The 25,134-nt window shown below is 43.3% G+C and overlaps 1 protein-coding gene across 2 annotated transcripts in view; it reads left to right on the forward strand.

The window, feature by feature from the left end:
* Positions 1-17,948: 17,948 nt before the first annotated feature.
* SHPRH (SNF2 histone linker PHD RING helicase) overlaps positions 17,949-25,134 on the forward strand; it is a 58,153-nt gene continuing 50,967 nt past the window's right edge. The window contains exons 1-4 of one of the 2 annotated variants that reach the window (XM_048489204.1): positions 17,949-18,109; positions 21,235-21,404; positions 21,660-21,904; positions 23,076-23,205. In XM_048489204.1, the coding sequence (XP_048345161.1) occupies positions 21,266-21,404; positions 21,660-21,904; positions 23,076-23,205 (514 nt within the window). In that variant the 5' untranslated portion in view covers positions 17,949-18,109; positions 21,235-21,265. Of the gene's footprint in view, positions 18,110-21,234; positions 21,905-23,075; positions 23,206-25,134 lie in introns of both variants that reach the window. The other variant, XM_048489195.1, reaches the window with a different exon arrangement.

Here is a 25,134-nt window from a genome sequence, read left to right on the forward strand (position 1 = left end):
AATCTGAAATAATTTCTTCATAAACTTATCAATCAGTATCCCAAAGTACTGTCGAAGGCTTAGGAACAAGATCCACCAGACCACAGCCACACAGCCTGGAAAACCCACCAGAACCAGTATCCCAATGCCTTCTTATTTATAGCCAGAGATGCAAATGCCATATTGGCCGGAGTGATTAAGCTACTCTGAAACTCCAATCAGAGAAAATTTTGACTGAGACATTATGCCTCTTTTTACATGAAATGCCACCAAAAGATGGTAAGATAAACTTTACCAGCAAGCCATTATTCAATTGTGTGCTGAACTGTGGCTTTGAAATTCTAAATGGGAATAAAAATTAGAGTCTAATGGTGACTACGTCTGTTTGACACCAAATGGTGCTAGTGTCATTGATTATGTATTGATTTCACTAGGTCTGTTCCCACAGGTTTGCTGTTTCTGGGAGAATGATTACCTAGGAGGTGATCATTTTCCTGTACAGTTTGATCGTCTTCTTCCACCAGATTGTCTCTTGTTGTTTAACACCTATCCTATCCTAAACTATTACAGGGAGAGACAATCTTAAGGCCACTCAAGCAGTGGCAAATTGGGGGGAAATGGCACTCGGGGACAACACCTGCGCCCCCCGCACTCAGGGGCAGGGCTCAGGGCGGCTTGGACAGGCACCGTAGCAGCAGGCTGGCTTCTGGGTTGGCCTGCTGCTGCAGCACCCATCCAAGCCTCCCCTGCCTCCCTGCAGGCCCTCTCCTGTCCTCCTGTCCTCCCCAGAGCCTGGCCTGCAGGCAAAAGCCAGCCTGCAGGAAGGTGGGTGCAAGGTGCCATGGCAGATACTTGGCGGGGAAGAGGCTTCCCCATTGCATGGCTTGGCTTAGCCTCTGGCACCAGTGCAATCCCCCACCAGTGCGTGTGGCTGGAAGCCTTCCCAGTGCGTGTGGCTGGAAGCCTCTCACCCACAGGGGGATCGCATTGGTGCACAAGGCCGGGGAATTGCACTGGCATGAGAGGCCTCCTGCCTTTCAATTGGGTGCTGGCGAGTGGAGTCCTGGCATGGGGGGAGCCACCAGGGTGCCCGCCGAGTTGCTGCGTTGTGGGAGAGGCCAGGCATGGGGACCTGGCCAACACCCGGTGCCTCCCACGTGACCAAAAGGCGTGCACCCGGGGATGTGGGTTACCCAGATCCCTATAGGCGGTGCGCCACTGCACTCAAGTGGACACCAGAGTCAACTCAAATAGCAATTGATACTATGCATTCTAGGGATTGCAGTCTTTTACTTAGACAGTATGAGAGAATCTGAACCCACTGGAATGAATGAAAGATTACCCAACTTCTTAGATCTCTTTAAACCATTTTATACAAAAGTAGCCTTGACTTCCTGGGCCTGATTTAATTCCATCTGATTTATTAAAAGCAGACATATCATGGTGGAGTGCTCGCTCCACTCACATGTCAAAGGAGTCATTCCAGAGGACTGGAACTATGCAATTATAATACTTGTCTATAAAAAAAGGTGGGAAAATGATCCTAATTATTGATTTATTAGTTTATTATCAACAATAGGTAAGGTGTATGTGCTCTTTAAACTTTGAGACAGGGCAGACTTAGAATCTATACTTTACCCTGAGCAGGGGGGATTTAGGAAAGATATCTCAGTCTTTGGCACTGTTTTACTTTATATCACCTAGCAGAATAATGTTCATTGTTTATGGGCAGTAGACCCTCCATGGCATTTATAGATCTGTGAGCTGCTTCTGATTCAGTGCCCAGATCCTGCCTTTTTGCAAAATTGGCAAAGCCAATGATAGATAGGAGGTTTTGGTTGCTAATTTCCAAGCTGTATAAAAATCCAACAGCCCAGGTATGGCTTTGAGAGTCACCTGATTGGGTATATCTCTATATAAAAAGGTGTTAAACAAGGCTGCCTTTTAGCCCCTGTATTGTTTAATCTATAAGTAAATCACATGATCTCTTACATTAAGAGATCAGCATTACATGCTCCCGTATTGGCCATTCTGAAATTCTGGTTCTGCCATATGCTGATGATATGCTCTTACTGTCTAGTTCTGAAGTGGGTCTCTGTCAGGGACTAACTGCATTTATCAACTACTGTACCCAGGAGGGATTATCAGTAAATTATTAAAAAAAACTAAAATAATGATGTTCTCCAAAAAAAACCCTGCATGTGGCCAAAGGATCTGCTCTGCTAAGGGTGAGAAAATGGAGCAAATTCTGCATTTTAAATATCTAGGAATTATATTCAGTCAGAATCTTATGCGTAAAACCCATCTTTGCACAGTAGGTAACATTGCTAAAATCAATACAAAAGCAATACTAAGATTTTATCAGTCTAAAGGTGGAAGAGACGTACCTACAGCTATTAGGGTTTTTAATGCAAAGATAATTGCTCAACTAGTGTATAGTGCAGGTATTTGGATAAAGGGAGTATCAGAGCGATTGGATAGTGATTGGATTTTAAAAAATTTTACAGTACATATCAGGGGTTCCAAACTGTGTTCAGTTTGCCCAGCACAAACTGGAATAAAGGGCCTGGCTGGCTGCTTTTAACCTGAGGCTAAAGATTTTATTTCCAGTATGATGCAATCAGAGGTGGGATCCAAAAATTTTAGTAACAGGTTCCCATGGTGGTGGGTTTCAAACAGTGGCGTAGCGCCAATGAGGATGGGCGGGGCACAACAGGGGCGTGGCAGGGCATTCAGGGTGCGGGGCATTGCTGAGCAGGGCTGTGGCAAGGACGCAGCCACTGCACCGGTCCTTGGGCGGGAAATGAATGCATGCAGGTGCAGGCTGCCACACACATTGGTGAACCACCTGCTAGACTGCTTCAAGTTCTGCACGCTATTGCTGAGGAGCGGAGGAGGGGAGTAACTAAGGCAAAAATCTCATAGCAAAATCACCAATTAGTAACCCCCTCTCGGCACAAACAAATAATTAGTAACCTACTCTTGGGAACCTGTGAGAACCTGCTGGATCCCACCTCTGCATGCAATATTTAATTGAGAGAGATAATTTTAGAAGTTCCTGTGAGAGACTGGTGGATAATAAGAGTGGTTTTCTTGGCCTCTCTGCTGGAATCCTTAAGGATCTGGGTAGACAGGAAGCTTGGAACATGATTAGGAAGAGGGTATCTGATTTAGGTCAAAGTAGAACCCAAATTGCAGCAAGACATGAATGCCCTTGTGCTGCTCTTGGGATTGCTTTGAATACTATCGCCCCCCCCCCAAAAAAGTTTGAACTATCTTCTACTTTCTACCTAGAGGTGTGCTTTTACTCTAGCTAGGCTGATTGCAATTCAAGGGAATTTTTGACAAAACTCCATTCCCTGACTGTCTATGTGAGTATGTGTCATTTAATGCTTTTCTGTGTCAAATGGATTGGACCAAGGACCTCCTGAATTGCCCTGATTCTGTTCAGGTTCAGCCTTCCCTTAGAGACCTGGGTGGTATTGTTTTTCCTGGCAGACACTGATTCAGAGATAACCTATTCAGTAGCAAAATATTTGGCAACTATGATTGCCTTGAAAAGCTATTACCTGACTTGTTTGTTTGCTGTATTGACGACAATGTTAATTCTAGTTTTAAGTCTAATTATTATTAGACTTAATAAATCTATTCAAACTGTAATATGAATTACTATTTTCTTGATGCTTAAAACCTTTAGTTATAGAAGATTAATAAATGGTGATGATGAATTGATACAGAATATAATGAACTATCTTGCAAGGAGGAAAGAGGCCAGAATCATGGAAAGAGGCCAATATAGCATTAATCCCCAAAGAAGGGCAAGATTTAACTTTGACATGAAATTATAAACCAATTTCAATGCTGCATATTAACCAGTGGTATATCTTGGGGGTGGGGGCAAAGGGGAGCCTTGCAACCCAAGTGCCACTCACCTTGTTCACGTGTGGGGTGCATTCAGAAACCATTTTCCCCATGCCCCCATCCAACAGCCTTTGTTCACTAGGTGTCTTGCAGGGCCCTGGCTCACACAGCCCTCCCTCTCTCCTCCCCTGTGCCTAGCCCCTAGGCAAATTCTCTCCATTTCCCCATATCACACCCCCAACACCTCACCAAACTCACCAAACCCTGGCTTGCCTGGCCAGCTGCCTAATCCAGTCCTGGATTTACTTACCTGACCTGCCCCCTCCTCTCTCCCCCATCACACTCACACAGCCTCTCCTTGCCTGGCCCCGGCTCTTTTTGCCCACCCCCTCCTCCCCCCCCCGTCACACTCGTACAACCATGGCTCACCACCTCACTCACCTACTGCCTCGCCCAGCCCTGGATAGACTGGCTTGCCATCTCATCCAGTCTGCCCTGTCCCTCTCTCTCCCAACCACAGTCACATGGCCCTGGCTCACTGCCTCGCCCACCTATTGCCACATCTCGCCCTGGCTCACCCAGCCCACCACCTCACTGCTTTGTATGGCCTGCCCCCTCACTCTTTTTTCTGCATGTCCACCCCCTGGTGGAACTCCCTCCATACTGGGAGGAACTCTCCCCACACTAATAAACACCCATTTCCCCACCCCCCCACCCCCAGCAGTGGGAAACTTGCAGTGGTAGGGGGAATTTGGCCAGGGCTGGGCATGACAGGGGAGGGAGGGGGAGGACCAGGTGAGATGGTGAGATGGCGGATGGGTAAGGTGGTGAGCTGGGTTTGTGCAAGTGCAGTTTGGGGAGAGAGGGAGGTGGCAAGCCAGGGCACTCCTATGTGGCTCTCTCAACAAGAAGTTTTATTCAGATGAGAAATTATTTGAAGACTGTTGGTGGGTTAACGGTGCCCACCAAGAGAGCCAACCCCTCCTGCCTTTCCTCCTTCCTTGGCCTCGCATCACCAGCTCCCTCCTCATCCTCATCCTCTTCCCTGATGTCTGCTCCTCCTCCTCCAAGACACCTGTATTACCATGCAACAGTTAATGGCACCGTTTCAGCCACCAGCAGTCGTGACCCTTTCCATGGGGAGTGGCTGATGCAGGGGTGCAACGAGGCAGCCCTGGGCAAACTATAGCCTTGGGCAAAACCTGAGTTGGATGCCCCCCCCCCCATGGGCGGCCACTCCACCATGACCAAATTTTTTTTGCACCAGGACATTGGTGCGTGCAGGGGGTGCCTTTTTAGACACATCAGCACGATAATTTCAGCATATCATCAGGAGACTGTCCTTATGCTACTCCCCAAGTTTGGTGAGGTTTGGTTCAAGGAGTCCAAAGTTATGGACTCCCAAAGGGGGTGCCCCATCCCCCATTGTTTCAAATGGGAGCTAATAGGAGATGGGGGCTTCAGTTTTGAGTGGGTCCATAACTTTGGCCCCCTGAACCAAACTCATTGCACCAAACTTCTAAGGGGGGTATCACATCAGGGACAGTCTCCTGATGGAGAGACCCTGAAAGGATTTTGAGACTGTGCCTTCAGAAATGTCCCCCAGCCAGCAACCCCCATGGACAGCAATACAGAAAACTCAATGCAGAACAAAGATTCTTGGGCAAATTTCTGGGATGTTCCTGCAGGGGGCGCATTTTTGGATGTATCGGCACCAAAATTTCAGGGTACCATCTGGAAACTTTCCTTATGGTACCCCAAAATTTCGGTGCAGTTTGGTTTAGGGGGTCCAAAGTTATGGACCCTCAAAGAGGGTGCCCCATTCCCCATTCTTTGCTAAGGAGATGGGGGCTACCCTTTGAGGGTCCATAACTTTGGACTCCCTGAACCAAACTGCACCAAACTTGGGGGGTGCCATCATCTCCAGATGATACTCTGAAATTTTGGTGCTGATTCATCCAAAAATGCATCCCCTGCAGGTACATCCTAGAAATTTGCCCAAGAATCTTTGTTCTGCATTGAGTTTTCTACATTGCTGTCAATGGGGGTTGCAGGCTATGGACCCTCAAAACTGTAGCCCCCATCTCCTATTAGCTCCCATTTGAAACAATGGGGGATAGGGGCACCCCCTTTGGGAGTCCATAACTTTGAACTCCCTGAACCAAACCTCACCAAACTTGGGGGGTATCATAAGGACAGTCTCCTGATGAGACCCTGAAATTTTGGTGCCGCTAGCCTAAAAACTGCGCCCCCCTGCAGGCCAAAAATGGAAAACCACTAAAATACCCAAAAACGAACCCAGCATTTTGATGCCCCCCACAAGGTGATGCCCTGGGCAGCTGCCCACCTTGCCCAATGGGCATTACGCCAGTGGGCTGATGCCTGTGCCTGCTCCTCCTCAGGCACCTACAGAGGGTATAATGACTGTAATTATTCTGCACTGGGAGAGAAAGGTGAACACGCCAGTGAGTAACTGCCATATTCTGCTGTTTTGTTCGTGTTGTTTTTTACTCATTCTGTATAAGCCTTGCCCCCAAGCTATGTGCACATGACAAGTGGCTGGATGTGAGTAATGTGTGGTGACTGGCTGGAAGTGAGTTGCCACCAGCATGGCTAGTCTTTCATATAATAGGATAGGTGGATGACATATTGTGATATTTTAGATTCCTCACATGAAGAATGTAAATTGAAATTAAGAGAAGAATTTATGGCAGAAGGGAATTAGTTTCTTTATGCACAATTATTAGAAAGATTTAAAATAAAGGTTCCTATGGTTTTGAACATTCTAAGACTGGATTTGAGTTAGACCTGTGTTCGAATTATGATGATCTTATTGCTAAAATGTACACGTTCTTGTTGAAATTTTAAAAAGAAGTAGGAGTAAAAGACTGTATGACAAAATGGGCCATGAAATTTGGGTACAATATACAAATGGAACAATGGGAGAATTAGTGGTTGGAGTGTCTCAAATTTATTTTAAGTACTAATCTTAACGTGAACTTTTATAAAATGATGTATCAGTGATATTTGTCGCTGGAGAAATTGGCAAAAAATTCATTAAAATCTTCTAAAAGTATGTTGGAAATGTGAACACAGAGATGGGTCTTTTTATTTTATTTTACTAGCAGACAAGCAGGAAGATGCAATAGGCCTAGAAAAGGGTGGGGGTGAGCAATCATTTCCCCCCACAATGGGCTTTACTGGGGATGGTGGAAAAGAACTGTTGGGCGGTGGGGAAGGGTGGAAATGGAAGGGGATAGTGGAAAGAGAAGGCCGAGGGGTGGTGGAATGGGGAGGGTTGACATGAGATAGTGTAAAGGGGAGGTTTGGGTTGCGGGGGTTGGAAGGTGAGACTTGGGTTGGGAGGAGGGTGAAATAGGAAGGGTTGGGTTGGAAAGGGTGGAAAGGTGTGGCTTGGGGTGGGAGGGTGGGAAAGTGAGGAGTGGGTGGGGAGAGGGTGGAAAGTTGAGGCTTGGGGCAGGGGGCAGGTGGAATGGGGAGGCTTGGGATGGGGAAGGTGCAAAGGTGAGGCTTGGGGCGGGGTGGGAGGAAAAGTAAGAGTGAGGGTTGGGTAAAATGGGGAGGCTGGGGCCTGTCATTATGCCCACTCTGCAAGCAGGAAATATATGACAGAAACAGCCCCAACAAGGTGCGGAAAGAATAGTAGTTACACCAGTATCTGTAACAACCACACCACATGCCATCAATCTTGGACTAGCATTTCACCAGCACTTCTCATGGCACACATTGACCCTGCCATCCCCCGCCCCCCCCCCCCACAACAGAACTCTGCCACCCATATCCAGAACACACCAAAAGGTGCTTTCACTGGGAAGAGCAACTGGGAGGAGCAACTTTCACTGGGAGGGCATTATTGAGAGAGTGTGGATACTGCAGGAAGTTCTACAGATGTGGGTTTTAGTCCACTTTTGCAACTAAGTTGTTTTGACACACACACACACACACACACACACACACACACACACACACACAAACAATAGGAAGGAAAAAGAAGTTTCACCTTTCTTCAGGTCACTGAGACACTCAAGACCTCTCTGGCACGTGGAGTCAATTGTGAGAGAGAACAAGGGTTTGGGAACATCAGCCTTTGCCAACAATGCAAATGTAGATGCTGGGGCAGCAGCAAGAAAATATGCATATAACACCTTCACAAAAGGCAGACTGTCAAGCTCCATCCACAGTGAGCTATTGGGGAAAGGCACCATGTGCCAAACCAGAGGGATAAAATCAAATCCCACTAAGGATTCCTCACTTATCTTAATCCCCACATACCATGTTTTGTTAGGTTGCTAAAGGCTTTCCCAATTTTAAAACAGAGTTTTACAGTATACGAATTGACTTTTTACAGGTGCTCCTGTCTTTCCTTAATTTATGGTATCCTAAAAGCTGTCAAATAGGCAAAAAGGCTATCTTCAGTCATCTAAAGAATCAAAGCATAAATCCTTTCAATCCCAGTCTGGGAATATGTACAAACGTGTGGTATTTTTATATCATGTTCTTTAGGGAAAATCACAGGGTGGTGTTGCAGAGGAAGTGTTTTGAACATTATCACAGAATGTACAGTGCTGAGTTAACAGTATAAGAAAAAAAACAAGTCTGTTCACATTTTTATTGTACATATAAAATATGTTAAGACACCTGTGTAGTATGTGTACACATCTGAAGAGAGATTTTTGAAAGGAAGACAATTAGTGCTACAAATGAAATTTTGAATAACATGAGTTTGGTTATATTATATGATGTATTTGTGAATTCTGGAGAAATTAGGGACACAACTGAACCAAGTATTCTTAAATGACTGATTTTAATGGGATATCTTGAAACATATATTTCAATTTCCTATCAAAAACAATGGACTATACCAGTGTTCATTAAATTTTGGGGCTCTGTAATATTAAATATGAAAATAATGTGAATATAGATGTACAAAAAATAGACATAGGCAGAATATGAACTCTTGTGGGCACCTTTGAAATTGTGACATAGCATCATGGCTGTAGCCAAAAAAATCACTGCCACAAAATGGCTGCTGCAGGATATGGAGGCAGTAATATAATCAGAGGTCTTGCTGGGCAAAAGCCCCACCTGACTTCTTCCACTTTCCAAAAATACTTGGCAAGCACTGGGAAAGTATCAGTCGGTAACAAGGTATCCCCATGGGCACTATGTTGGGGACCCCTGGACTAGATCTCAGACCTGCTTCGTAGTTTGTGAGATGCAGCTACACTGTGTATTTTACCTGTAACTTTGAAGTAGAACCACACTTTTCTTTCCTCTCATTTTGTATCTTATTGGTGCCTACTGCTTCTCCTAGCCTACCATCCCTTGCTCTGACATAAAGTTTACTCAGTGCTTTTGGGTCTGTCACTGTGCCTCAACATAATCTACCTCAGTGGGTTATTGTCAAGATATGATGGGAAGAAAACCTTAAAGCCACCTTCAGCTCCATAGAGGAAAGGAAAATAAAATACCCGATAATTTAAACATTAAAAGTTATGTATAAAGGTGAGTAGGCTTTTATTGAAGTTTTTTTCATATGATTTATACATCTCTACTTATTAGAGTTTTGCAATTCACTTTTTCTGGCTCATAATTTGCTATCCATTTGCCTCTTGATCTGTCTCAGCTGCAGAAAAAGTTATTTAGCTGGGTTTATTCTTTCTTGGACAAGTTTTGAAATCCATACTTTTAAAATTATTATTATTTTTACCATTAGAGAATGTATAGAACTGAGGTATTCACATCCTGGAGTCAGGATGTGACTTAGGCCCAATGTACATGGCTGTTGTAAGACCTTGGTGCAGTTTCCTCATCTTAGGCAAGGTGCTGGCTATGCAGCTCCAGACACTGCTGGATGAAGTAAAGTATCTAGACCCATCCAATCTGGTTATCAGATTGATTTGACAGACACAAACCAGGCACATCAGGAATGTATACTGTCGCTTAGCCCATTGCCTGCTATGCTAATTAGAGTCACCAACAAGGGGGAGGAAATGTTCTGTCCCTTTATCAGAGGTTTAATGTGATGTTATTTACCAGCTGTAATTTACCTTTATGCCACGAAACTGTCCATCATGGTTTAAATGCTATTAAAGAGACGGGTTTTTTTTTCTCCAGTCCTGTTGGCAACCCTAACTCTTATTTTATATTTTTGAGTATATTCTAAGAATGTGGTTTTTAGTATACTGCAGTCTGAAGCACTACAGACCATTCTGCAACACTAAGATATCTTTTCCCCATTTCATGCTGAAGACTGAGCTTTAGAATTCAGTGCATTCAGGATATAATATTCCAAACTGGAAGCTCGTAGAATAATATATTGAGCCCTTTACTACAATGCATTTATATAGATCTGCCATGGGCTCAATGAATTTAAATAGGCTCTGCAACCACATTTTCAGCAAATTGTTTTTCGACTGCATTTTATATTCTGGCTCAATACTTCAGTCTAGTGTCTAAAGCCAAAATTCTTAAGAGCATGGAACATATATTAGAATTATATATAACTAGATAATTTTCCACAAGTAATGAGATCATTATATTTTTTTCCAGAAATGAAATCAGTGTGTTTAATTAAAAATAAGATTTAAGTTTTAAAATATTCATTTTTCATTCATAGTCACACAGACCTCTCTGCATGAATTTTAAAACAAAAACCTGCTTCAGTCTACAGGATGGAGCTACTATCTTCTATATTATGGTTAACAGCATTGGTTGAACACTAATACTTCAAGTATTCTTAATTTGTGAGGCTGGATACATTTGTTTTCTAGCTTAACAAACAGAAAATTGTGAACATTTAGTAGTATTTTTCCCTATGTATCCCTCCCTCTCTACCTCTCCTCCTCCTCTTCCATACTAGAAGTTCTAAATCTTCTTAAGTCTGTTTATACACTCTTGGCAGTTTGGGGAAGGGTAGTGATTGTCCCAGGCTAGCCTGATCTCATCAGATTTGGGAAGCTAAGCATGATCAGCCCTAATTAGTATTTGTATGGGAGACAACTAAGGAAGTCCAGAGCTGCTATGCAAAGGCCGACAATAGCAAATCATCTCTGAACATCTTTTGCCATGAAAACCCTTGATAAGTCGGCTGCAATTTTATTTATTTTTATTTCTTAAATTTATATACCGCCCGATCCCCGAAGGGCTCCACTTTTCACTACTACCAGTAAATGCCACCCCAAGTGGGTACCATGGGGCAGGGACAAACATGGAATGGCTGCTATAGGAACAACACAAAGAAAAATAAATATAGTCTATTCTAAGCAGACAAAAAAATCAAAATTGATATACCTGGACTATAATAATACTCATCACAACTTTAAATATAGTGCAGTATGCTGTTACTCATAGCCTGGTGCTGATGGGACACCCTCAACATGAATGAGTTTATCATGAACATGAAGCTTATTTAAGAGACTGGTGATCCTACAAGAATGTGGGCAAGAGCACAAGACTTTAAAACTTTTACTAAGAAATGGACTTGAAATGGGCAAAAAAGAACCAGGTGGTTCATCTGGACCAGGGGTCTTCAAACTATGGCCCTCCAGATGTTTATGGACTACACTTCCCATCAGCCCCTATCAGCATGGCCAAGTGGCAAGGCTGATGGGAATTGTAGTTCATGAACATCTGGGGGGGCATAGTTTGAAGACCCCTGGTCTGGACTATGTTCATTTGAGAGACACCAGATCTCCTATAATCAATGGTCTGCTGACATGTTTACATTGTTCAAACTATGTAAATTGTTTCCATTGTTTAAATTGCACTTGCTTGCACTGAGATATTAAATGACCATAACATTTGTTGCACTTATGTTAAGGTTATAGTGAGTATTACTGTAGTCCAGGTATAGTCATTTTGAATTGTTTGGTTTCTAAGGGGACAAAGTCAGTCGTAAAATATTGGGATGTTCCTCAGATATTTCAGGGATTCTTATGCATTCCATCTTACGGCTTTCCAGTCATCCCACTCTCTTGTGCTCCTCCCTAAGTAAGCGAGGAGTCAAGTACCATACAACTTAGTCTGAGAGTCCAATGATCTTTTACAATTCACGTCACTAAAAATTCTTGTTAAAACTGAAAGCAGTTAAAAAAAAACACCTTGTAACATGAACCAGGGATCAACAGTGATTCAGCAATTTTAAAAAGAGTAAAAAATTTCCCCAGGCTAACACATGTCCCTTGTATAAGCCATGACTGGAAAGTCATCCATATAGATAGAAAGTAAGTCTGTTATTTTACTTTTCTTTTAACTACAAATTATGGGCAAATTAACTTTTAACTACAAATTAAGTGAGCATGTACGCATACACACAGTTTGTCTTTACGACAAATTCTGTGGGTTGCTCTGACAACCAAGAAGTCATCAGGAAAAAGTGTAATAACTGTTATAGTTACAATGTTATGCATAACAAGTGGCATTATTGACATTCAGAGACAATGGATCAGTGCACTGCTATCATTCTGGCAATAACCGCTATTCCAAAATGCAATGTCTATAATATTATTGTTCAAAGCTGTTACAATGCAGAAATTGAATGAGCAGAAGTATGGTGTGGGCTCATATGGGGATTCTTCTCCTGTGCAATTTAAAGCATTAGATCCTACAAAGTTACTGGTGAAAATGCAAACTTATATATCTTTCAGCTTATGATACTGAGTTATTGCAACTGAAAAGCACCCTGATTAACTTGCCTTGTCTTTCATAAGATGCTATGTTAGTAGCATCAGTACAAGCCATTCTTCATGTTATCCTAACATGGACATCATCAGAGTAAGATTGTGTAGTAAGAAAATCATTCAAATGTCTTCACAAGTAGTATTGTCCAAAATAATCTGGGATCTTCCATTATTAAATCTGCCATTGCTTTCAGTAAGTGAAGCAATTACATGATGATTATTGCTGGAAATCCTTTGTAATATATAGCATTACATAAATGAGCAATTAAGCTAGAGGAGGCAAACTGAGGGTGTCATCTGAAGATAATTTCCCTATTGAGTTACATATAAGTTCTATGTACTCAAACTTTATTTATGCTGTGCGGCCTTTTCACCTGCAACTCTCAAAATGATTTTAAAATGTTAATTAAATATTCCGTACCATACTCCTCTGAGTATTGATAGATGCCAAAGCTGTTTTGCTTTAGAAGATTACTGGGTGTTATTAAGTTTTTCCTTCAAAACAGTGGGGGTTTCCACATGCTCAACTTCTGATTTTCTTGGGAGTCAACCCCAAGCATTGGAATTGGTTTGGGCAGTATTCTTCTACACATCTGCCTTCCCCGTGGACTTTCACAGTTGTGGAGTCAGTTTATTTTCTTCTACACGTGACATCAGTAATGAGAATTTTCAAGATAGGGTGCTTTTACCACCTCTTTAAAAATGACACTAAAATATTGTTATATCACAGGAGTGTTGTAACAATAGGCTTGAGAGGTTCTCTGAATTCCTAGCGTTCATTTTTTAAGTGAGTCTCTCGAACCTTACCCTCACAGAAATATGCCTTTTTCCTTATATCTCTGGCACAGAAAATGCTTACCTCTTTTTAAATGAAACATAGGAATTCAGAGAATCTCTGTTGCCAGACCAATCTATGGAAGTGGCATCTCTTCCCACCTCAGACATCCTTGGGGTGTCTAGTAGTACAGTGTCAAAATGAGGAGCCCATTCCTTGCATTGGCTCTATGGACCCTAAGGAGAAAGAACTATGTCTGGATTTGTCTCCCCCCCAGACCAGATTGCACAATGCTTCTCTCACACCCTTCCTGTCAGGATTAAGTGAACACAAAAGACCTTGCCCCTTAGAGAGATATCTCCAGCCCTGTGAAGACAGTGGATGTGTTAATGTGCTTATCTGCCCAGTGTTGTACTACTAATGTTTCTTCCTCTAATACATTTAACAACCACCTCATTTGTACTGGCATTGTTTTACAGCTATAATTTCATCAGCTAACTTCCCCCTTGGAGACACTCCTGAGCCTGGAACATCAAGCTGATGTCTCAACCCATAAGATCAACAACTCAACCATTAAAGTTGATTCTGTCTCTTGTCTTTCCCCAGAAACGTAGGAAATCTCTTTGTATTGACAGATTGAGGATCACTCTGCATAACGCTTAGGGTCTGTCTTCCCTATAAGAAGCCCAGTTGTAACGAACTTGCCCCACCCTGAAGGGCTGGTGTACAGCAGGCCAAAGGGAGAAGACCTTAGCAACAGCCAGAAAAAGAAAAAAAGGCTCCACAAGGAGAGAACCGACCTGATTGGCTGAAAAAGGTCCAGTAACGCTTGGCAAGAGCTAGGGGGAGCCAGTGGGCTTACAGCACTGAGAGGAGAGTGGAGTGCTGATAGGAGTCGGTCAGAGAGAGAGAGAGAGAGCAGAGCAGAGTCTGGCAGAGAGGAGTCTGTCAGCTCTGGAAGAAAAGGATTCTGTCTCAGCAGAGTTGGCTGACAGAAGTCCAGTCCCTGTCTAAGCGGTGTATGCTTGACAGAGAGAGGAGGCCCTGACTGGGTGCAGATTGACGTGCCCTTCAGGAGCTTGGCGGTTTTAAAACTGCCCAGACCTATCTAGTCTGCCTTGCCCTGTGTGTATCACCAGAATCACCAGTCTGGGAGAAGCCAGTCCAGAGGCAGTGAAGCCATATTAGGACTAGTGGGAGAGAGGGAGGCCAAGTGTGCCAGAATCTCCTGGGCTTGGACTGTGTGCTTGGGTGTGATCAGTGGGTATTGGAGCAGTGTGGGAATAGTGTCTGCGTGCGTAAGGGAATTTAATTGTTCAAAGCTAAATCTTCCCTTAAGAGACACCTGCGTGTGTCGGCAGGTGCATATGAATCTGAAGTAACATCTTAAGACAAACTTATTCTGAAACCAACAAGCGTTAAACCTCTCCAGTTTACCTGAGAAGCCTTTGTGAAAGCCAGCAAATAAACGTTTCAGTTTTGTTCATTATAAAAACCTCTCCAGTCTTTTATTTGTCTGTGTGTCTGTGTTCCCCAGTCAGGGTGGTGACCGTGTGGAAAATCAGTATTGAGTGGGCTATATAGAGGAAAATATATTATTGGTGGCAGCGCAGAAAGCAGAACGTATATAAGTGCCGATTTCGTTACACCAGTCTTCCAATAGCCAGCTATCTCTGGATGCCTGTCTGTGATATTGATCTACAAAACATTATTTTTCCAAAGCTAGTGCTGGTCACTCAGTTCTGTTCATCGGACCATTCCGCTCCAAGATCAAGTAACTATAGACCTTACTTCCCCCTGAATTTCCTCATCTATTCCAGAACTATCCCCTCACAACTGCTTATATCCTAGAATTGTGTGTGTACTTTCTGTTGCTTTGGTTTTATTATGTGCTTGTGTACCTCCATTATCCTAAATAAAAATGGTTAAACTTTATTCACTCTCCTGCGAGTTTCTTGTGAAAGCTGACTCTCGTATACATAGGCATAGGCAATCAAGGTTTTGTGTTGCTATAGCTAAGCCAAACTATAGCTAAGCGAAGAGTCTGCTCCTGCTAATTCCCCATTCTAAAAGAGAGAAAGTTTCCACCACTTCAGGTAACACCTCCTTGTGATGGCAATTAGAGTGGTGGGTGTGGGCCTCTGAAATTGGTTTCCAGAAAAACATCAGGTAAAAGGGACCTCAATAGAACTGGGAGTGAGGGTGGAGAATGGGGAAATAACAAAAAGCCAAAGATGAAAACACCAAAAAGGCATGTGAAAATTGAGGGATAAAGTGAAACGGTATGGGGCCAGAACTGATTCAAAAACCAATGAAGAAAAGTCCAGTTTCTTGACTCGTTGCAGGTCTCCATCACACAAACCAAGTCTACGTTCAGATCTACGAGATAATCTCGCAGAACTGTCATTTTGTTATTAATAGACCTGAGAGGTAGTTTGTTTAATGCCAGTTCCAGGCTGTTTCGAGCCATTTTCTGGCTCCAAAAGCATTTTGGCCCAGAACGGGGTAAAAGAGGCAAGTTGGCTGTGTGTTTTTGGTTCTAGATTGAAGTTCTGGAGTGTCTCTAATGCGTGCCATAGATTTTTGTGTCACTCCAATTCGTTTCAAGCCTGTTCCAGGCCGTTTTCTGAGTATTAAGGCATTTTGGCCCAGAATGGGTAAGAGAGGCAGGTTGGCTGTACGTTTTTTATTCTAGGTTGTAGTTCTGGAGTGCATTTAATGCATTCCACAGTTTTTTGTGGTCCTCAAACTGGTTTAATGCCCATTCCGGGCTGTGTTTTTTTTTTTGCTGTTTCGGAGTCATTTTTGGCTTGGAAAAGGTTAATAAATGTTCTCTCTGCACTTTTTGTTCTAGATTGTAATTCTTGTCAAAAAATCACGGCCCACCGCAAAAGCAGCAGTGGCAGGCACGCCGCTGCTGCTGTCCCCTCTCTGCCCAATGGAGCAGGCGGCTCAGCTGCCTTCTCCATGGGGCAGAGAGGGTTTGCATGCCCGGTGTTCCCGGCTCGCGCAGCACAATAGCAGCAGCAGCAGGCAGGCAAGTCCCCTCTCTGCCCAATGGAGCAGGAAGCAGCCTTATCCGTGGGGCAGAGAGGGTTTGCAAGCATGGTGTCGCCAGCTTGCGCGGCGCGAGAGCGGCAGCACCAGGCAGGCCACAGCCGGCGTCCCCTCTGCTCAACAGAACAGGCGGCTGCCTTCCCCATGTGGCAGAAGGGGTCTGCATACCTGGTGCTGCGGTCCCCTCTGCCCAACGGAGCAGGTTGAACAGCTGCGCTCTCTGTGGGGCAGAGGGTTTGCATGCCTGGCACCGCTGCCCGCTCTGCCAAATGGAGCAGGCAGCTGCCTTCTCCGTTGGGCAAAGGGGGTTTGCATGGCTGGTGTTCCTGGCTCGCACGGCGCAAGAGCAGCAGGCAGGCAAGTCCCCTCTCTGCCCAATGGAGCAGGAAGCGGCCTGTTCCGTGGGGCAGAGAGGGTTTGCAAGCATGGTGTCGCCAGCTTGTGCAACGCAAGAGCGGCAGCACCAGGCAGGCCGCCGCCGCTGTCCCCTCTGCTCAACAGAGCAGGTGGCTGACTTCTCCATGGGGCAGAGGGGATTTGCATGCCTGGTGCTGCCGGCAGCACCAGGTAGGCCACCGCTGCTGTCCCCTCTGCCCAACAGAGCAGGCAGCTGCCTTCTCTATGGGCAGAGGAGGTTTGCGCATGCCTGGCAATAAATGGTTATCCTGTTCGGCCCCCAAACTAAAGTGTGCTTTGAGTTTTGGCCCCCTGTGCAATTGAATTTGACACCCCTGATCAAATGCATTCCAGTTTTTTGTCGTCCTCTAACTCGTTTAATGCTTGTTGTGGCTTTTACCATGTCCCCAAAACAATTTTTAAAAAATTAACTTCATCTGAATGCCATCTGAAATGACACGTAACAGCTCCTTTGGCTAGTCCTTCCCACATTTTGCAGGTGGCTCACTTTACAAACACACACTGCCTCTTCTTGAAGGCCTGGTCCCTTGACAAGCTCTAAAACTTTCGTCTCACCTGCACCACGAGGAACCAAGCTCCATAGTGGCTGGTGGCTTCTTCTTCCCCCCAACCCCGCCCCACACGAAGGCCCCTTCGATGGCCGCTTTGAGGAATTAGTTCGCTTTGGGAGGGGGGGGGGGAGATCTGGGCTGTCGCCCCACCCCGACAGTGACTTCAAAACATCCATGGAAATTTTATTGATTTTGGGAATCCCACAACTGCCATCCCATATTCCACCTGCTACAGCCAAGAAAGATAATTCCTCCCGGAATAGCTCCCTAGATTCACATCTAGCGGGTAACATTCGCAATGTTAAAAGAAAAGCAAACATCTGCTAGCGGCAAAGCTGGAAGACACTTATTGGACTCCTGCACCGAAATCTGCAACAGCCTTTTATGTCCAGCATCCCAAAAGCCCGGCACCCTTTGCCTACAAAAACTCCATTCTGCCGAAGACTAATTCAGCGACTGGAAAAGAAGCTACCAGGCATGCGCTTCTCTTCGGGGCTGACTATGGCTACTACTTCCTGGTTACCGTCGCGAGCTGATGCGCGAGCGCTCGGAGAAGGCAGGACCCTCTGTAGCTCCGCCTTCTTTGTCAACTCTGAGGAGATTTCCTGTGTCCCCCACGTCCGTCCTCCTCTGGCCGCCCGTCCTCCTCTGGCCGGCCGCCGTGCTGAAGGATGGTGGTTGTGCTGGGCTCTGCGGTGAGTGGCTCTTTGTCACCCGCCCCCCACAGCCTTGGAGGCTTCAGGAGCTGCATTTGACCCTCAGGCACGGTATGTGGAGGAGCAGCAGCAGCAATGGTCGGCTGGCAACGATCTATTCTCTTGTAGGGGGACCTATAGCGCATGTCTAGCAGCGTCCCCGATCCGCACAGCGTCAGTTGTGCCTTCTGCACAAATGCCTTGTTGGACTGATGCCTAGTTGGGGTAGCGTGTCAGTATTTGTGTAATTCTGTGGTGGCTTTTAATCCTTTGTCCACTTTCCCTATTCCTGGAAGTGACCATCATTCTCTACCAAAAAAAGAGTTATTTTCCCCCTCTGTGGAAGGGGGGGAATCTGAGATTGTGGATCTGAGATTGCAAATGCCTTAACAGACCAGGTGATCGGGAGCAACAGCCGCAGAAGGCCATTGCGTTCACATCCTACATGTGAGCTCCCAAAGGCACCTGGTGGGCCACTGCGAGTAGCAGAGAGCTGGACTAGATGGACTTTGGTCTGATCCAGCTGGCTTGTTCTTATGTTCTTATGTTCTTATGTTCTTAAGGGCAGCCATCACATGTTTGCACTGCCACAGTTACTTAATCTGGAATACACGGTGCTTCCAGGTAATGTACTTTAATTGCCATTGGGTGCTAGGTTGCTCCTGTTAGTTCGGATTGTACAGTGGTGACAAAATCGGCTGTTGATCCCAGTTTTGGATAGTACAATAACAGTTCTGTGATCTTGGATGTTCACTGAGAAGTGTTCTCTGTTGTATCTCCTCTTAGTTGAAGGTTATATTTTGTTGTGACTGACCAATGTATGATGGTTGTTTGGAACTATAGTCTCAGTTTAATGTAGAAATAATATATGTTCTGTGCATTTGAGGTAAATGTAAATATTTATTAACTATAAACTAATTTGCATCCAGTGCAACATATTGTCTTGATGAACAGGCTATTAATGTGGTTTTTGCTTATAAACAGCAATAATGTTGAACATTCTTGCAGATCTGTTGAGTGGGACAGAGGGCCTTGAAGTGCTACAAACAGTAACTCTGCCTTCACGCACACTTAAATATCATGCCCTTTACAATAGCCCTTCTCTATCTGAAATCTTTGATGTGAATAATTTATTGCATTATAAGGCCATTATTGTCTAATCTGATAACTTCTTAGCTAAAGGCTTTTAAAAAACAAATGAATTTTCTGAAGTTGTTAATCAGCATTTAATCATGTATCTAACTCCCAGCCTGACATTGTTGTGTGTATGGTAATTTGACTATTTAAAGGAAAATTGTCACCTTACCCCTTTTTCAGTGTTTAAAATATAAATTGTGCATATGGTTTCTATCCTGTAATCACATCTGTTTTTAAAACAATGATGAAAATCTATTGGATGCCTATTTTAAGGCAGTGTATCAAATTGGTAAGGAAATTACAGGCAGTTTTCCTCTTAAAGTATAGGTGACTTTAACATTAGAAGAATAATTGGTACAGATTGATATTGAGCATGTGAAATCTTTTTGTTGTGGGCCAAAATCTGTTTCAACATGTGATTGCTTATTATTCTGTATTTCATTTTGGATATACCTTTTTGTGGAATCCCAGAAAACAGTTCAACTTTTTGATCTTGTCATTCTTCCTTTGTCCTTGGCTGTAACAACTTTGCTTTGGACCATTGTTCAAATGCACCCTCTAGATTTTATGCAGGAAAAGATGTGGAGAAAGTCTACATTGTGCCCTTTACCTTGGCAAGTGAAACTGAAAAGCTGGGTGATAATTTTATTTTTATTAGGGCTGGGTAAAGACATAAAGCATGTGTATTTTGAAACAGTGCATGCTTTCAAGTTCTCTAGTACTTTTTATTAAGAAGAAGAGTTGAATTAATATTCCCCCTTTCTCTCCTGTAAGGAGACTCAGGGTTGACAATCTCCTCCCCCCTCCCACACACAACAAACACCCTGTGAGGTAGGTGGGGCTGAGAGAGCTCAAAAGAACTGTGACTAGCCCAAGGTCACCCAGCTGGCATTTGTGGGAGTGCACAGGCTAATCTGAATTCCCCAGATAAGCCTCCACAGCTCAAGCAGCAGAGCAGCAAATCAAACCCGGTTCCTCCAGATTAGAGTTCACCTGCTCTTAACCACTACACCACTGCTGCTCATATTACCAGAATGTTCGTGGCGGAGGAAGGAAAAACTTGATTATTTCAAGACATGGCAGCAATGCCCAAAGGCTGCAGTTGTAGTCTTAAATGAAAAACAGGGTATACTGCGCGCAAAAGTAAATTCTGATAAATGTTGCTGGATGCCGAATAAGTTTTCAGGTCATATAGCATTCTTGAATCTTTGTAAATATAAAATGGGGATCTCTTTCATTAATGTGGTAACTTTTTTTAAAAAGGCATTCTTCATCACCTTTTATAAAATGAATTTTAATAAGTTTTTAGAATTTTTTCCTTGTTTTTGATTTGTTGTACGTTATAAGGTGTTCTTTATATACTGTTTTTTGTAGAGCTGTTTCTTTGGCATCCACTTGCCGAGCTGCCTCTTGCTCAGAGCTGCAGCCAGGTGGGGTCATAAAGGTCAGTAGTGACTGCGGAGGCACCAAATTGGTCCTGGTAACTGTAGGCTATACCATAGGACTTGATGGTGGACCAAAAATCCTAGGCTGTGTGTCTGGATTCATGTCAACAGGAGGTGGTTATCTCTTGACAGTGACCATGTGGTGGATGAAATGACAATTCTACTTAGTTCTTTTTGTTGAAAACGGTATAGTTTGGCCTTTGCTACTTCAAACATCAACAGCCAAAAACTGGTTAGAAGGTAAGCAGCGAAAATTAGGGAATTCAGATCATGGTAGCAAAAGAAAATGTTTATCAACACAGTGGGCTGTCCAATTACATTTTTTTCTTGATTTCTTATGGATTGGGTGGTTAAAAAGTCAAAATGCAGAGCTGGATCAGTGAGCACTAACAGAGGGCTACTCCATTTCTGCTGCATCCTACTGATTTCCCTAAAGTACGTTTTCTGGGGGAGCAACAACATCTAGGAACAACATGGGAGTGAATTGGAAGTTTTTCAATGTCAGTGGGTCATCAGCAAAAACACTCTGCTGCATTAATGGAAATTGTTTTCCATATCCAACCTGTCCTGATCAGTACAGAAAATGTAGTAGACTAATTTCCGTTTGTTTTCCAGCAACTAGGGAGTCTTCTGATAAAACATTAAGATGAGTAACCGTCGAAAACGAGCTGCTCCATTGCGGGTGAATGATGAGAAAAAGAAACAGCTCTGCTGGAATATGCATGATGACCGGAAAAATGAGGTGACAGATTTAGATGCAGGTGATGAAGACCACCCTGTTGCAGGTACAAGCTCATCTTCTACATCCCTGATTCTCATAAATGATGATAGCATGGATGAAGACTTGACTCCTAAAAAAAAAAAAGTTTTATCCTTGAGCTTTTCAACAGTTATAGATGAAGCTGAAGAGTCTTCCCATCTCTTGACTTCTTTATCCATACAGCTAAGTATTGTAATATCCCCGTATTATCCTGATCCTTCTTGGAAAGTTTTGCTTGGAGAGTTTGTTCTTCAATGTCTTCCTGAACAATTTCTAACAGAGAATTTCCATAAAAAGAGCTATACCCTGATGAGATCAGAATCTAGCGATCGTCTGTGTGTCCGTTCTCACGCAAAAAGCATTGAGAAGACAGATGACAGTGAAGAATCGTTTCCAAGTGCGTACGAAGAGGATGTGTTTGTTGAATCATCTTTAAGTAATGAAATGTTGGAAGACTTGATGTGGTTGCAAAAGAAGAGGATAATTGTACTTCATCAAAGACCTAGAGATGCTCAGTATTTAAAGGTATTGGGCTTATATAATTAATAGAGATGTAACATTTCCAGAAACTTTGAAGCCATGGAGGGAACAGTCTCTCTCTCTCTCTCTGTGTGTGTGTGTGTGTGTGTCTGTGTGTGTCTGTGTGTGTGTGTATTTTGGTCAGAAAAACAGAAATTGAGGAGTGGAGGAATTTAAATATACATGCAGTACTTATATTCTTGTCAAGCCTCAACCTATTTTGCTGCTTTGACGATATCAAATGCATCATTTATAAATTACTTGTATAAAGTTGTACAATAAGCATATTTATGCCATTTGAAAGTACAGTACAGTGCAGTAAACCTTTATTAGGCATAAAATTTGAAAGTATAAATACCTCAGGTAACTATTTTTATAAAGACCACACAGCAGTTCCACCAGTTAGCTGATTGGAAGGGAGGGAGGCCCAGAACACAGCCAGTATGCAGGGAACACATCTTGGGTGCAGCTATTTCAGATGCAGGTGAGCTGATCGGGCTGCAGGAGGAGAACAGAAGCTGCTGCTGCCATCTCTGCCTAAGGCTGTACTGCTTCTGTAGCTGAGATCTTGGGAATCAACATGAATTGCTTGTTGCAGAACCACCCTTCTATATACTGACCCTTGAGTCAGCCTACCATGTATGACTAAGCCATCCCATTCTTTGGGTCTCACTAACAATTCTAAGGTGCGAGCCTTTGGTGGCAGCGAAAATAAGAAAGGCAAGGAGGCAGCATAGCACAGCACCCCAGAAAACAACAGTGTGTGTATGTAAAGGTGTCACATGGAGGAAGTGAAAGACATTGCACTTTCATTCTGCATAACCAACCTGTGTCTAAAAAGCTATCACTTCTAAATGTTTCAGACTGCCTGCAGGTCTCAACTACAGAGGATAGACATTCTTCAGTTTGGGGCTAAATTCTACTAAGTTTTCACTTTGGAAAGTCTTCTTGACTATTATTTTGACAATTGACTATTCCTTCTTGTAGGCATTTTGTACCATAATCATGCCTTTACTTATGTGATTCTATGATTTTTCTGGAAACAGATGTTTTCCCATGATTTCAACATTTTCAGAAATGTTACATTCCTTTAATCAGTATGGCTATGTTGGTTCTGCCACACGATTTTGTTAAGTGTATTAAATCCCATCTGTTTCATTTTCCTGTTAATTTATAGGTTGGAATATATCTTTTAGAATGTGGCTTAAGCAAACCAGAATTCCTTAATGATGGGTGTGGCAGGATAAAGAAAGCCAAGCAACTAATTCAGAAGCTGATGGAAAAATTCTACAACTTTGTAATTCCAGGTAGCTTTAAATACCTTCTATTAATACTAACACACGTGGCTTATATAATTAAATCACGTATATAAGTGTAAGAAAAATAATGAGGAAAATATTCTTGTGTCTTTGTAATGTTTAGGTGACTTTAATTTATCCTCTCTATCGTCTTTTTGTAGTAAGAAGGGGTTCAGCCCTTTTCTGCATAAGGAAACTGAAATATGAAGTTGTTAATTTACTTCTCCTTTGTCTTTGGATACAAAGTATACTATGAGTACAATATTTTTGGTGTAGCAAAATCTAGAATATTGTTCTCTCAAGACAAAGACTTGAGGAAATTCTAATGAAATACTCGTCAGTTGCTATAATCATGAATACAAACATGACCTGGAGATGCCTTTGAGCAATGAAAATATTTTTGTTCCCTCTAGATCCATCTTTTGCATGAATTTGTTCTTGACCCTCCATTTCTGTCTTTAGATGTGCAGATACAGAAATCAAGGCATGTGTGCAGCACTTTGTTTCGATCATGTTAATGTTTCATAGTTGCATTTTAGATAAATCTCTGCAACTGTACCTTCCATTATTATGGTGAAAAAGGGACTGCATCTTGTCAGCTCCATCCAGCCCCCCTCCCAATAAGAATTTTGATCTCACAAAATAATGTTTTTAAATGACAAAAATAAAATTAGTTTTATTAGTTTTGGAATTTGATTTCTATGTGATGTCTATTTCCTATTCTGTTAATTCTTGTATTCAGGCCAGTGTGTAGAGTTAAAGTCAAATAAGAAGCCTAGGTACACGCTAATTCAGGATTCCCCCAAAGGCTGACTACTGCAGCCAGTTCATTCTCAGAATTCCCTGTAGGTGAACTGAACTGTAAGGATCTGTTTCTGGTGACTAAAATCAAGATAATTCATATTATAGTATTCCCTATTACTATATATGGCTGTGACAGCTGGACAATGAGGGAAGGTGACAGGAAGAATGTTGATTCATTTGAAGTATGATTTGGAGAAGAATTTTACAGATTAAGTGGACCACCAAAAGACAAGTAAATGGGTTCAAGATTGAATCAAGCCTGAACTCTCCCTAAAATGACTACACTCTGAGGCTACTGTGCTTGGTTACATTATGAGAATACAAGAATCATTGGAAAAACCCCCACTAATGTTAAGAAAAGTAGAAGGTGGTTGAACATGAAATAGAATAACTCTGTAAAGGAAGCCATGGCTTTCAGTTTGCAAGACCTGAATAAAGCTGTTAATAATAGAACATTTTGAAGGTATTAATTAATAGGGTCATCACAAGTCAGAAATTATTTGACAGCCCATAATTTGCACACACTGGAGTACCTTTTTGATAGAAGCTATGGATTGGGACAAGCTGCACTCTTTGATAGGAGTGAAGACTTGACACCTGCATCATAACCATTCCAATTTTAACACCCTGCAGCACATTCTCTACAGATGAGCTAGAATGCTTCCTGTGGTTATAAGTTGGGACTATGAGTGGTGTGAGCCTCTGTCTCTCCTGGGCTTGTGGAGATGGTCAAATCCTTCCTATCCCTTCATGGTTTGTCTCACTCCCGTCCTCGCCTTGGGTGTTGGCAAGGCAGCTCAATGAGTGTAGCCTACAGAGCCGCAGGGCTGCTACAAAGAGGGGCTGTCCCCGTTCCCTGGAACCTCCTGGCTCCCTCTTCCACACGACTTGCTACCCCTGTCCTTTCCCTTCTCAGTTCACGGTCCAAGAATCCCTGTCTCCTCCTGGCTTTTCCCTTCGAGTCACTCTGGCTTCTCACTCCCTCCTCCTCCTCTCCTTGCTCGCTTGTTTGTTGCGTCTCCTCTCCCTCCCCTTCTCTCCTCATCTCTCAACCTCCACGCCTCTTCCTCCTGCTTACCTTTTATCCTCGCCCTTCCAGAATTTCCCACCCCCTCCCTGTTTGGACCCCAACAG

Source organism: Sphaerodactylus townsendi, linkage group LG01 (genome assembly GCF_021028975.2).
Source record: "Sphaerodactylus townsendi isolate TG3544 linkage group LG01, MPM_Stown_v2.3, whole genome shotgun sequence".
NCBI classification, from domain to species: domain Eukaryota; kingdom Metazoa; phylum Chordata; class Lepidosauria; order Squamata; family Sphaerodactylidae; genus Sphaerodactylus; species Sphaerodactylus townsendi.